Source organism: Hyaena hyaena, unplaced genomic scaffold, assembly GCF_003009895.1.
Source record: "Hyaena hyaena isolate Hyena2069 unplaced genomic scaffold, ASM300989v1 scaffold_38, whole genome shotgun sequence".
NCBI lineage: Eukaryota > Metazoa > Chordata > Mammalia > Carnivora > Hyaenidae > Hyaena > Hyaena hyaena.
This window is the reverse complement of record NW_024080670.1, coordinates 1,282,035-1,296,259: the sequence shown is the minus strand read 5'-3', so window position 1 is coordinate 1,296,259 and position 14,225 is coordinate 1,282,035. Positions and strand designations below refer to the sequence as shown.

At 57.6% G+C, this 14,225-nt stretch overlaps 1 protein-coding gene across 5 annotated transcripts in view; it reads right to left on the bottom strand.

Annotated features, from left to right (window-relative positions):
- Window positions 1-5,103: 5,103 nt before the first annotated feature.
- The window catches only part of RAPGEF1 (Rap guanine nucleotide exchange factor 1), a 130,299-nt gene continuing 121,177 nt past the window's right edge, over window positions 5,104-14,225 (bottom strand). For all 5 annotated transcript variants that reach the window (XM_039229563.1, XM_039229560.1, XM_039229562.1 and 2 more), the window contains 10 exons: window positions 13,711-13,795; window positions 12,040-12,132; window positions 11,108-11,293; window positions 10,336-10,420; window positions 10,100-10,194; window positions 9,167-9,245; window positions 8,989-9,090; window positions 8,382-8,479; window positions 7,296-7,424; window positions 5,104-7,109 (listed from right to left, as the gene is read on the bottom strand). In XM_039229563.1, the coding sequence (XP_039085494.1) occupies window positions 6,962-7,109; window positions 7,296-7,424; window positions 8,382-8,479; window positions 8,989-9,090; window positions 9,167-9,245; window positions 10,100-10,194; window positions 10,336-10,420; window positions 11,108-11,293; window positions 12,040-12,132; window positions 13,711-13,795 (1,100 nt within the window). In that variant the 3' untranslated portion in view covers window positions 5,104-6,961. The remainder of the gene's footprint in view (window positions 7,110-7,295; window positions 7,425-8,381; window positions 8,480-8,988; window positions 9,091-9,166; window positions 9,246-10,099; window positions 10,195-10,335; window positions 10,421-11,107; window positions 11,294-12,039; window positions 12,133-13,710; window positions 13,796-14,225) is intronic.

The window sequence follows — 14,225 nt, the reverse complement described above, 5'->3', positions numbered from 1 at the left end:
ACTATGTTGAATAAAAGTGGGGAGAGTGGGCATCCTTGACTTGTTCTTGACCTTAGAGGAAAAGCTTTCAGCTTTTCACCAATGAGTGTGATGCTGGCTGTGGGCTTGTCGTATATGGTGGCCTTGATTACGTTAAGGTGTGTTCCCTCTGTACCCACTTTTGTTGAGGTTTTTAAAAACATCATAAATGGATGTTGCCTTTTGCCAGAACCTTTTTCTGCATCTACTGAGATGATTTTATGACTTCTTCCCTTTATTTTGTTAATGTAGTGAGTGTATCCTACTGATTTTGTGTATATGCTGAACCATCCTTGGAATCCCATCCCACTTGGGTCATGGTGCATGATCCTTTTAAGGTATTGGTGACTTTGGTTTGCTGACATTCTGTTGAGGATGTTTGCATCTGTGTGGATCAGGGCCATTGGCCTGTGATTTTCTTGTGGCATCCTTGACTGGTTTTGGTATCAGGGAAGGCTGGCCTCACAAAAGGAGTGTGGGAGTATTCCCTCCTCTTCCATTTTTTTGGAGGTATTTGAGATGAATTGGTGTTCATATTTTGAATGTTATATGGAATTCACCAGTGAAGCTGTCTGGTTCTGGGCTTTTGTTAGTTGGGAGGTTTTTCTTTCTTTTTTTTTTTTTTAAGTTTATTTTGAGAGCGAGAGAGCACGTGTGCGTGCGAGTGGGGGAGAGGTGGGGGGGGGGTCTAGAGAAAGAGAGAGAATCCCAAGCAGGGTCTGCACTGTCAGCACAGAACCTGACATGGGGCTCAAACTCTTGGACTGTGAGATCATGACCTGAGCTGAGATCAAGATCAGGAGTCAAGACACTTAACTGACATCCAGGTGTGCCTGTTGGGAGGTTTTTGATGAATGGACTGACTTTACTAGTAATTGGTCTGTTAAGATTTTTTTTTCCCTTGGGGCACCTGGGTGGCTCAGTTGGTAAAGCGTCCGACTTCGACTCAGGTCATGATCTCAGTTTGTGGGTTCGAGCCCTGCAATGGGCTCTGTGCTGACAGCTCAGAGCCTAGAGCCTGCTTCGGATTCTGTGTCTGTCTGTCTGTCTGTCTCTGACCCTCCCCCGCTCATGCTCTGTCTCTCTCTGTCTCAAAAACAAATAAAAAACATTAAAAAAATAAAAGATTTTTTTCTATTTAAAGTTTATTTTGAAAGAGAGCAAGAGAGCACAAGTGGGGTGGGGCACAGAGAGAGGGAGAAAATCCCACATAGGCTCCACGCTGTTAGCGTGGAGCCTGACGTGTGGCTTGATCCCATAAATCGTGAGATCATGACCTGACCTGAAATCAAGAGTCCGACACCTAACTGACTGAGCCACCCAGGTGCCCCTGTTTCTGTACCTTCATGATTCTGCCTTGGTAGGTTGTATATTTCTAGGAATTTATTCACCTCTTCTAGGTTGTCAAATTGTTGGCATATAGTTGTTTATAGTTGTCTCTTTATGATCCTTTGTGTTTCTGTGGTATCAGCTGTAACATCAATTTTTAAGCAAGCTATACACCCAGTGTGGGGCTTGAACTCATGACCCGGAGATCAAGAGTCACATGCTCTACCGACTGGGCCAGCCAGGTGCCTCCCTGCCGTTTTTTTTAGCTGTAACATCATTTTCATTTGACTGCCTACTCTGTTCGGGAGTCTATTTTGTTCATCTTTTCAAAGAACCAGCTCTTAGTTTCACTCATCTTTCCTATTATCATTTTAGTGTCTTTTTTATGTATGTATTTTTTTAAACATCTAAAAAAATTTTTTTAATGGGTATTTATTTTGAGAGAGGGAGAGAGGGAGAGACAGAATCCGAAGCAGGCTCCAGGCTCTGAGCTTTCAGCGCAGAGCCTGATGCGGAGCTCGAACCCATGAGCTGTGAGATCATGACCTGAGCCCAAGTCAGAGGCTTAACTGACTGAGCCACCCAGGCGCCCCTATTTTATGTATTTCTGATCTTTATTTCCTTCCGTCTCCTAACTTTGGGGCTCATTTGTTCTTTTTTCTAGTTCCTCGATGGTAAAGTCAGGATGTTTTAGTTTCTTCCTGTCACCTTCCCTCTCAGAACCGCACCCCACACGTTAGGCATGTTGTATTTGCCTGTTCGCTTCTTCAAGGTGTTTTTGGATTTCTCCTTTGACCCAGTTAGTTGCTTAGTAGCATGTTGTTTACCCTCCACAGAACATTTCTAGTTTTCTTTTTGTAACTGATTTCTCATTTCGTACAATTCTGGTGAGAAAAGACGCTTGATAGGATTTCAGTCTTATATTTATTAAGGCTTGTTTTGTGGCGTAACAGGTATGTTGCTTCCTTGTGTGCTCGAAATTGTGTCTTCTGTTGCTTTTGGATGGAATGTTGGCTTGAGTCCATCTGGTCTAATGTGTCCTTTAAGGCTGATGGCCCCTTACTGATTTTCTATATGGATGATTTGTCCACTGAGATGAGTGGGGCATTTAAGTCCTCTATTCTTCTGCTGTCCCTTCCCCCTCTTAAGTCTGTTAATACTTGCTTTATATTTCGGTGTCCTTTGTTGGGTACATAGATATTGTTAGAGCCTCTTTTTTGGAGGATAAAAGGTTCTCTCATCTGTCGTTGGGTTTATTCCTAGTACCTTAAAGGCTTGTGATAGTAGCATAAATGGGATCTTTTAAGAACTGTTTAATTGTTGACTGTATATAGGAACATATTCAATTTTTTTTTTAATGTTTTTTTTTTTTTATTTATTTCTAGGAGAGAGAGAGACAGCGTGAGCAGGGGAGGGTCAGAGAGAGAGGGAGTCACAGACTGAAACAGGGTCCAGGCTCCGAGCTGGCAGTCAGCACAGAGCCCGACGCGGGGCCCGAACCCACGAACCGCGAGATCATGACCTAAGCGAAAGTCGGACGCTCAACCGACTAAGCCACCCAGGCGCCCCGGAACATATTCAATTTTTAATCTGACTGTACAGCTAACTACCTTGGTAGATTTTTTTTTTTAAGTAGGCTCTGTGTCCAGTGTGGGGCTTGAACTCATGATCCTGAGGTGAAGAGTCACACGCGCTAGTGACGGAGCCAGCCAGGCAGCCTGGTAGATTTTCTTAGTAATCCCTTGTTATTTTTCTTTTCCTGCAGCAGTGACTAGGCTCTCCAGTGCGACAGTGAGTGCACAGCATGACTGCAGAATCCTTACCTTGTTTCGGTTTTAAAGGAGATGCTCTGAATATCTCAACGTGAAGTATGACGTGTGCGTGGGATTTTGGAAGGTAACTTTTATCAAATTAAGGAAGTTTTTGATTTCTAAGAGTTTTAAACAAATTAGGGGTGTTGCCTTCCTAACAGAGGCCGTTCTCATGACTGAGGGGATGCCGTGGTGTCCTTCCTCTGTGAGGAGGGTTCGTTGGGCCAGCGCAGCTGTGTTGTGAGGATTTACAAACCCTAAAGTCTCAGCAGCTTAGCGCAAGTTCATTTCTTACTCACGTCCAGTCTGGTGGGGACTGTCGAGGTCGTGGTCTGGTTCACCTGCAACCAGACAACGTGGAACTCTACCTCCTCCACGCCTGGAGCCTAAGGGTGTCTCACCCGCCGTGCCCTGCCCACGGTGATGCGTGTCTGGCTCTCAGGTGCCTACCTGCACAGGGCTGGGAAGGAGAGGTGGCCGTATGGGGACACTGGAACGAGGTGTCTGGCGCGTGAGGTCTAGTCCATTGACCGGCTTACGGACATCCCACCCTTGCATCTGAGGGAGAGTGCGGAGTTTTACATGCTCTTGGTTTGGGGGTGCTGAGATTATTTTACAAGTGCTGGCTGTAGGTTTTTTGGACTGTTGTCTTGGGTAACGGGTTGGGAGGTGTCCCCTCCTGTCCTTGGAGGTGAGCACGTAAGCCTGAAGCTGCTTGTTTGGCACGAGTCACCTGCTAGGCCTGTCTGGACCTGACGTCTGTGAGTGGATTTCAAAGCAGACTGTTTCTTTAATGTCAAGAGCCTCTTTGTGGCATTTACCACGGCTCTACTAGTTTGCCTGTAGGGATTCTGAGGAGGACAGGCCACAGGGGTCTGCATGGTCTCCGCGTGGACGTGATGACAGAGGTGGCAGTCTGTCAGGCCTGCTCCAGGTGCTGACTCGCTGGGCGCTCCCAGACCCTGTGAGGTGGAAGACGCTGATACCCGCCCTGCCGGCTGGGGGACCGAGACGGGAGCCGGGGGTGAGGCTCCTCTGGCGTGTTCCCAGCAAATGCAGGACTAGAATAACACAGACCCTGCCGGGCCAGGGACCCCTTTTCCTAAATGATGACCCCTAGTGGACACAACAAGTTGATGAATGAATGAAGCTTTAAATGAATGTGAGGGGTCTGCCTCTAAGCCCACCGGAAGGGACAGTGTGAGGCCATCGCACCCCCAGAAGACCGGCCCTGTGCACGGGTCTGAGGCCTGAATGGGGGGGGGAGGGAGGGTGTGTGGGAGCAGCTAGGGAAGCGTCCTTCTCGGGTCATCTGAGGATCCTGAGTTGCTGGGTTGGACGTGCAGATTCCCAGGCACTTAACCAGGGTGGGTGGTAGCGGCCAGGCCCTGCAGCTCTGGTGGGCAGGGTCAGTGCCCACATCCGCACCTGGCCTGTTACCTCCCAGTCACCTGCGGGGGTCTGGGGCCAGGCCAGGCTGGTTCCTGGTACTGTCGGCTAGTGGAGGACTTGGGGCTCCCTGCTCGCTCTCTCGGACACTGGGATGTGGGCAGGATGGGGAAGGGGATGACGTGCAGGCAGGGAAGAAGTCGAGCGGCTCCCCTGGATTGGAGGAGATCTCGCCCACCTCAGACAGAAAAGACTGAAACTCCCATGACTGTTTCCAAGCCTGTGCGTGCTGCCTTGTGAGTGGTAGGCGGATGGAACCTTGCAGAAGGCGCCCCCTGAATTCCACTCTAGAAACTTCAGTTTTTCCAGGATGCTGGGGGCAGTACAGGGCTTGTGGGTTAATCCACTTCTGAAGCACAAGGCCTAGGAGGGAGAATTCCAGACCAGGGCTGGTGACCTCTATCTCGCCCTGCCCAAACCACCCGGACTGAGATGTATAACTGCACACGGAATGTGCCGGAAGCCCTGTCTAGGAGGCAGCTCGGTCACTGGGACGCAGCTTTCATCGGTGTTTATTTGTCTTTCATATAAAAGTTACAGGTTTGAAATGTCTGCAGGAAGATGCTGCTATCAGCCAGGTTAGTGGGGGAACATACATATCTTACAATGGAACGTGGGGGGGGGAGGGGGAGAGGCTTCTGAAGGGCTGGGGTCGTTCCGACCTGGCGTGTGCCTGCCCTTCCGCTGACCCCACCTGCGGTGAGAGTGGACTCTCGTCCCCGAGAGCGTCTCAGTGAGGCGCGGGGCAGGAACCCGTCGGCCAATAAGTTAAATACCCACTGCCCCTGCGCCCCTCCCTTGGTCACCCTGACCCGTGGCCCCTTGTCCCCAGCGCACTGCCTCCGTCCACCTGGCAGGTCTGCTCAGACTGCCCAGGGCTCCGGGGGGAGAGGGGAGGGCGGGGAAAGCCCCCCGCAGCTCATGCTGGGGCCAGACCGGGACCCAGACGCCCATCTGACCGTGTGAGGTGGAGACCCCATCCGGCGGGGGTAGGTGCGATGGGAAGGGACAAGACAAGACTCAGGGAGGGGTTCCGAGTGGGAGGCAAGCCCGCCCCCAGCACTGCCGCTGAACCGCGACCACACCCTTTTCAGAAGAAAGTGACTCGTTCTGCCTGCCTCGGCACGATCGCTGCCCTTGGGGCGCCGCGGGCCTTTCACAGCCGTTCTCCCCTCTTCTCACGGGACCACGCGCAAGCGCGAAGAGAGCTGTTCAAAACCCACGAAGGACTCAAAGTGACCGGTTGTTGAAGTCAGATCCCGCTGTTTGCTTGACCAAGTCCCAAGCCCAGGAGAAGCGAGCACGCAGGCACGCAAACCAGGACGCCCCGCGAGGGGCATGGGGGCAGCCGCCTGGAGTCGGGCCCCTCTGCGTGCGGAGACCACCCTGCAGACCTGCCTCAGACGGTCAACCTCAGCAGCGAGAGCGGTTTCCAACAGGGAAGACGCTGTCCCAGAGGCAGCTGGCCTGCCCCGGGTAGGTGCCGGTCCTCAGGGACATCCCCTCCTTCCCAGGACGGAGCCTGCTGCACTGGGAGACGGGTCTCGATGCACCCCCGGCCCCACCAGATGGAGGGAGGTGGGAAGGGAGCCCACGGGGTACAGGGGGCAGGAGGTGGAGTTTAAGGCACACAGCAAGCGACAGAGGAGGGGGCCGCGGGCCTTCCCCAGGACAGTCGCACCCCCCTGCTCTCCAGATTCACTCACCTGGGAGCTCCCGGCCCAGCCCCGATAACAGCTAAGTCCTCCCTCTGCCCAGCTCCCCGGGGGGCCAGGTGCCAGGGGAGACAAAGGGACAGAGGGCCAGCTCTGGGGCTGCTGAAAGGCCACCTGCTGGGAACTCAGAAGCTCGCACCGTTTTGCATTTTAAAAAGCAGGGCAGGGAAAGTGGAAGGAGCCTCCTCGGGTCTTCTCTGCTTTCCGGCCACCCAACTGCACGTCCCCTTCATTCCAGGTCACCGGGAGCCCAGCCCCCCACCTTGCGAGGGTCTTCCGCTCATGTGTCATTTCAGCAGCTCCAGGACCCTAGGACCTAGGGAGGGGTGCGGAGCCCACCATTCCTCAGGCTGCTGACCTCCCTACACTGCTCCCAGGCGGTGGGGGAAGAGGGGATGCAGAAGTGAAAGCAGAAACCCAAACCCAAACCAAACCACGGGTTCACAAATCGGCAACGAGACCCGCCTGCTGGCTCCGCTCCCGCGGGGCTCCCGCCCTTGATGGCTGAGGGCCAGGGCCGGCTGGGCCAGGGCGCGTGCAGCCTGCCCGGGGCCAGGTCCAAAGTCCCTCCCGGTCTCGGGGCCGCCCTCGGGGCCCCTCTCGGCAGCGCTCTCCTCGCTCCCGCTCACAGCACCGCTTCTAGGTCTCCTCCCGGTCTGTCTTCCTCCTCGTGATGTTCCTGGGTTTGATCTTCAGAGACAGTTCCCACAGGGCCTCCTCCGCCAGGTGGTCGCTGAAGTCATTGAAGAAGTTGATGATGTCGTCGTTTCTCCGGATGTCGTAGTGCCTGGTTGCGGGGGGAGGCGCCAGTCAGAGCGGCGTGGGGACCTGCGTGGGCCCCAGGGAGACCTCCCCCCCCACTGCTCTGGTCTGGAACCTCCTTGTAGTGACATGCAGGCCTCGGGCCGTGCTGCGCCTCACAGCCGTTGGCCCGCCACGCCCCCGCCCTGCTTGGGGGGGGGGCCGCACTCACGCCTGCTGGAAGCACCGCATGCTGTCCAGGATGTTGAACTGCTGCCACCGTTTGGAAAAGTTCACCTTCCCGTCGATGTAGTCTGGGTTTCCCAGGTGGACGAAGGTGAGGTCCTGGAGGATAAGGCCCCTGGGAGGGCGGAGAAGCCCCGTCACGGCCTGTGCGCGCGCCTGAGCCAGCGGGGCCAGGACGTGGCCGTCTGTCCCCGCAAAGCCAGCGCAGGAAAAACGTACCAAAGAGACGATCTCCAGGCCTCTCCTCCTACCGAGTTCTGGGTTTTGTTAACAAGGGAGGTAACGGGCTTCTAACTACAGGGGACGTGAAGCCCCAAGGTGAGTGATGGGCCGCAGATGACGCCCCCCAGCGGGAAAGCAAGGTGAAGGGATGTCCGGGGGTGTGAGGGCCCTGAAGGCAGCCCCACTCCATCTTGTACCCCTCTGTCTCTCGGAGCTTCCCCAGGTCTACCAGCTTGTTAAGGGCTCCGCTAACAAAGAAACTGGGCCAGCCTCTCACTTCTTCCACTATTTCCTTAAGCGTCAGTGAGCAGAGAATGCTTCTCCCCTGAAGCCCCATTTAGTCTGTTCTGTGCTCACTCCTGGGGAAACCCTCTCTGAGCCTCTCTACGCGGAGCGCTCTCAGGGCCCTCAGCTGACTGTAACGTGCGGCCAAGTTTGAGGGCCCCTCCCTGGGGTGAGGGCGGGGCAGACAGAAGTCCCAGTGCTGGCGGATGAGGGAAGGAAACAGAAGTGGGATGGGGAGATGGGAGAGCTGGACCCTTCCTTTCTCTTTAAACTGTGTGACAAGCAGCATGTTTTACTTTTTAAACTTTTCATTAAAACAAATTTTTTTAAGGTTTTTTTTTTGAGAGAGAGAGGGAGACACAGAATCTGAAGCAGGCTCCAGGTTCTGAGCTGTCAGCACAGAGCCCGGCCGCAGGGCTTGAACTCCAAGCCATGAGATCATGGCCTGAGCCAGATGCTTAACCGACTGAGCCACCCAGGTGCCCCTAGTTTTAAAGTTAGAAGGAGAACCGTCTGGGTGGGAACCCTTTAAGGGAGGGTCTGAGGGAGCCGGGGCTCTACTCACAGGTACGGGATGCAGGGGGGCTCCACCTCGGAGAGGGCGGCCCGGTAGGCACGGAAGGAGGACGAGCTGTCAATCAGCGTGCAGTACTCGGCCAGGCCCTGGGCAGGGGGCAGGGCGTGAGGGCGGGGGCGCCAGCACCCCCCCCGCCCGCTGCAGAGCCACGGCTGAGTGCCCGGGGGACCCCGGTGGGCTTCTGAAGCCCGTCATGACCTGTGTCCTGCCCGAGCCTGCCTCTGCCCTTCCTGCATGTGGTGTGGGGCTCTTGCCAATCTCACCCCCCTCTCCGATGTTTCACCTCCTCGGGACACCCCCCCCCCCACCGCTCCTGGAGTAGCCGTTGTGACTGTCCCACACTTCTCCATATGACACTGTCTTACAACTATCCCTTTGTGTCACCCCTTGAGATGACCTGAGTGGCCCCCCTGCCCTAAAGCAACCATCCCCTCTGTGTAGCCTGTTCACAGTATGTCCGCAATGACCAACGCGGCCCAGAGCAGTGCCTCCAGAAGCACGGGAGGAAGGGACAGGTGAAGCTGGGACCCAGGGGCAGGACATCGTGAGGGGACAACCCGGGGGCCAGGTGGACCCCCTCCCGCCAGCCACTCACCTCCGAGGTCTGCTTCTGCCACTCCAGCCTGCGGATGGGAGCCGAGTCCAGTGCCGAGAGGATGGCCAGGTAGGAGTTAAAGTTGTTCAGCTTCCGTAGGTGCTGCGGGGGGAGGGGAGGCCGTGAGGCAGGCCCGGGGCCCCGAGGAGCAGACTCTGGGCGGGGCGCCCGCAGTTACCTTCATGATCTTGATGAACTTCAACAGCAGCCGCTCCCTGTCCTGGGCTTTTTCTTGTAACATGATTATGGAGCGGACCCTGTGTGAACCAAAGAGGGAGAGAGCGCTGAGCTGACCGGCCACCTCCCACACCCCTCGGTGGCCCTGGTGGAAGGGATGCAGATGCCTGCCCCGCGTGCCCAAGGCTTTTGAGGCGCCAAGCAGAGGGCCTGCCTCTGCTCTCAAGGAGCCCACGGCATCCCAGGGACAGGCGGGAGGCCACACGCCATGATGGGGACCTGCAGCCGTGCGGGCAGATGGAGGCCCTGGAGCCTGAGTTTCTGATGAGCACGGGCCACCTTGAGAACCTCAGCAGCAAGCGGAAGGCCAGCGTGGGGCGGGCAGGGGGAGTGGCTTCCCCCCCCCCCACCGTCCTCCACCTGACGTGGAGAGGCCATGGGCACCTTTGAGTCTTATCTATAAAAGCTAACAGTTCTGTTATGTATTGTAGTGTAAACACACCTTTGGGCTTCATTCTGTTTCAAGAATTCAGGGCTAAATTAAAGTTTTAACAGAACACCCTCCTTAGCTGTTCTCTTTCAGGCAGAAGCCGGGTGAGGCTCAGCCCTGAGGCCGCCTGGCAGCGACCAGTGGGAAGGCAAACAGGACCCTCCTGCCACCTCCCATGGCAGACGTTACTAATCAATCCCCCATCTCCGCCTCCTCCTCAACCAGCCCTCCAGGCGGCCTCTTCCACCATGCCAGACCCGCCCTGGCCCTGCCCTCTGCCTGTGGGTCCCAGTGAATGCCCCGGGCATCGGCAGGAGCTGGGAGGAAGGAAGGGGGCACCTCCTCCCTGCCTGAGGGAACCCGCTCAGACGCGCTGCCCAGAGAACGCGCTGCCCAGAGAACCGGGGCGGAGTGGGGGGGTGTCGCACTGCAGCCCCTTCTTACCAGTAGGACATGTTGTTGAAGTGCTCTGTGAACTGGGTCAAGTTGGGGCTCTTCTCCTCATTCTGCTCTTTCGCCCAAAGCAAAACCTCAGGAATCTGAAAAAGGAAGTGGACTAGATGGCACGGGAGCCCTCTGGCTTCCCCAGGATGAGGGGTTTCTCCTGTTTAGGGACAAGCAGTAGCTGCTCGCCCAGGGCCAGTCTTATCCCTGGTCCCCAGCCCCACTCAAGGCCATACCTCTATCTTATAAAAGAGCTCGGCGTCCAGCAGAGTCAGCTGCTCGGCTATCTCGTGGCTGTGGAAGTCATGTAGCGTCCCGGGCCTAGAAGACGGAGGCACAAGATGAGCAGTCAGGACAGCAGGAGTGGGGTGGCACCCAGTGCAGCCTCAGCGCCGGGGCCCAGAGGGAGCAGCTGCCCCAAGCCTTGCCTCATAGGAGGACGGTGGCCATAGAGCTGACTGGTGGCAGGACGAGACGACCCTGCACTCAGGCCGGGGTCCCTGGTGCCGCTGCTAGGTGGGTGACCCCGTCGCTGGGGCCCGGCGGGAGCAGAGATGGTGCCACAGGGCTGAAGGCCGAAACACCAACAGGAAGTGACACATCAACAAACATCTATGCCTGGGGGACAGGCTACAGACTGGAGACCACACACAGGTTCTCAGGAATGTTCAGGACGGCGGGGTGGGGGGCAGGCAAGAGTTCACAGCTGCCTCGTTAGTGCCAGGAGACCAGAGCTGACCACAGCCTGGAATGCATTCGCCTATCTCCTGTCCCACTAGGTGGCCCCCTGCCCTGGCTCCTCACTTCCTGGAAAAGGGGACACATCACACATCATGACCCTGGAGAAGAGGCCCAGCCCCTGGGAACCCACTAGGCTGTGTGCTGGGCCTGGGCCGAGCCAGGACGGGAGGCTGTGGCGCTGGGGAGGGCGATGGAACGGAGAGGCCCCTGGCGGGTGCAGCTCCCGGCAGAGGAAGGGAGCTGCAGAGGGCAGGGCCGTTCGCTCACCTGGCGGCCACCCCCCTGGCTGCCAGGGGCTGGTCAGAGTTGGCACACCGGAGCAGCTTCTTCTGGTCCACCTTGTCCAGGATGTTCTTCCGGAGCACACGGGCCAGGCTCAGCTCCCCGCTGCACACCAAGCGAAAGACCAGCTCCATCAGCAGCTTCAGGATCTCTTCCGTCAGCTCCACTAGGCTAGGGGGCCAAGGCCACACGGTGAGGGACAGGGACTCACACAGGAAGGGGCTGCCGCCGGGCCCAGATCCACCTCGTGATACCCAAGGGTCACGTGGCAGCGAGCACCAGGCCCGCACGAGTGCCTGGGTTATGGAGACATTCGCATGTAAATCCCACCCCAGAGGAAGCTCCTGGTCCCACCCTGGCGACAGTCACTGAGCGGTCCTAGCCCCTCAGACCAGCCGCCTGTAGGACACTCCAGAACCTCCCCGCACGGTACTTTCTGAGCACGGGGGGCTCGAGGCTATGCAGTCACGGACCAAGGCCACCCTCCCGCAGCAGGGAAATATCCTGAAGGCAGGCCTAGGAAAGGGACTGGCCAGATGTGTACTTGTTAAGTGAATAGTGATGGCGAGTGCTGAGTTGGGAGGCGTGGGGGGCCGAGAATAGCAGACAGGGCCCCCCACTACTGCTGGTGGCTGAGGGCACAGGCCAGGCCCACACTCCCTGTTTGCGAGGGATGCCTGGCCAGGAGGCGTGGCCCATGGTGGGTCTGGGTGGGTGGGTCATTCTCCCCAGGGGTCTCGTTCAAGTGGGCGGGAGCTTCTTTCTTGAGGGAGAAGCAGGTGGAATGTTACTGATAGGATGGATGGCGCCTTCTCCTCAGGAAAGCCTGCGGCCCTGCCAGGGGTTGGGGGGGCACCCGGGGATGCCCTAAGGGTTCCCCACCTGCCTCCTGGCACCTCCCGGGCAGACGCACTCACCAGAGTTCATCCACGACCCGCACCAACACGAAGAACGTGTTCTTGCTGACGCGCTTCTTGAACGTGTCGGCGAAGGGAGAGAACTTCTCGTACGTGGAGTGCGGGTTAAAGAAAGGCGTTCTCACACAGGCAGGGGTGGCGTGGGGGGGGGGGGGGCTGCCTGCTCCCAGCTGCCCTTGAGGGAGTGCTTGTGGTGCCCAGGAGCCCCGTGGATGAGGCATGGTGACCTGGAAGCTGCTACCCTGCTCCTTGAGGCTCCGCCCCTCCGTCGGTCCCCACGGAACCTTCCTTCGGGACTCCCCGAAACGCCACAGGCCACCTCACTGGGCCTCAGCTGGAAAACAGTGGTCAAAAACCACGTGCCCTAAAAAGCCCTCGGTCTCCGGGGCAGGGGCATGGCCCAGAGGGGCCTCCTCCACTCGTGCCCTGGGCCCCTCCCTCCCAGTCTCTCCAGAGCCTCACCCGACGGGCTGTTACAACACCTAAGCCCCTCCTGCTCCTCCCCAAGGCTGTGGTCTCTGCGTCCTCTCCTAACCCCCCTCTGGCTGTCCTTCCTGCTCTCCAGTGATCCATGGGACCCCGGAGGGGTAGGGACACACCAAGGACCGTCCCCAGAGCCTGCAGCACAGGGCTCACTAGCCAGCTGGGCCCGGATCTCGAGGCTGCAACACGCCCATCAATGCCTGCAGCAGCTGAACAGGGCAGGTGCTGGGAACCTGGGCTTGGGGGGACTCGGTGGCCACTCTCCCACCAACCAGCTGTGTGGCTCATTTACCTTCTCTGAGCTATTTCCTTGATCACAGAATAGGTGTGACACAGCGGCACCATCCTCAGCATGGTGGTGACACAGCGAGCGGATTCACGGCTGAGCGAGCCGGCCTGGCACTAGGAAGTTCCCGACAAGTGTGTAACTGCCACTTGCTGAGTGACACCTGTGAGCGACTGGATGCGGACTGTCCACTTCCGTCTTGAGGGACCAGGTCCTCTAGTGCTGGAGCGTGGGGACAGAGAGGTCTGCAGGACACACGAGCCCGGCGGGGGCAGCTTCAGGACACACAGGAGAGGCAGGCAGCCGGCCGGGACAAGTCAGGACTTCCTGCCCCAAGTAACAAGTGGCCGGGCCAGCAGATGGCAGTCGTGGGCTGTGACGTGGAGAGGTGGCCAAGGAGCGGGGGACCCTGGGCCGGCTGGCTTTTTAGAAGAGCAGGTTTGAAAGAAATTTCATGACAGCGGGTCCCAGGGCCGTGGGTCTTCCTCTGCTGCTGCTGCACAGGGTGACCCTTGAAGGGATAAGCCCGTTGGGGCCGACGCAGCTGAGGGGCAGGGGCCGATTCTGCCTGGACGGGGCGTTTCTGTCCACTGCTGGGTCTGGCCCTGAGGCTGTTTATTGGAGCCCTGACTCCTGTAAGCCCCGCACACGTGGTGCCTGTCACCACAGTGCCCTGCGGCTCAGCTCAGAAGCTGCAGGTGCCACGGACCTGGATCTCTTTGGGGGCCTGTGTGCCCCCTCCCTTGCGGTTACGCCAATTCTAACCCCTTTTCCTGACTCCTTAGTGCCCACGACCGCCATCAGGCGGCACATCCACGACCCCTTGATGCCACCTCAGCCCCTGGGCGGGGCCAGAGGCTCGAAGAAGAGGAAGACTGGCCTGAGGCCACGGGAAAGGATATCTGTACTGCAGCTTCTTGATCAGCTCCTCCGGGGTAATGAAGGTCCGGTAGGTGGTCAAGAAGGCCTCGCAGTACAGCACCAAATCTAGAGGAAGAACAACTGATGAGTGGCGCCTGCCAGGGGCAGGGGACAAAGACGGCGGTGTCCCTGACAACACACTGAGGCCTCCTGTCTGTCCTAAGACCTGACGGTTCAAAGGGTCGTCATCATCGTGGGCAGAGAGAAAATAACCCAGACTCCTCAGCAGGACTTTGGAGCTAAATCACAGGTAACACCTTGGAGGCGGTGTCCAGGAGCAAAGACTCACATTCTGGGACCGAAGACAAGGCTGAAGGAGCAGAGCCCGGCCCCTGTGGGAACCCACAAGCGGCAGGTAAGGGGAAGGCAGCCTGGCCCCAGCAGTCGGGCGGGACCTGGACCAGCAGCGCCCCCCCCCCCCCCCCCCCCGCCCTTCAGAGGGGCTGGCCTCTGCTCTGCGCACGGTGGTGACACAGTCTCTGACCCTAAAGGCAAA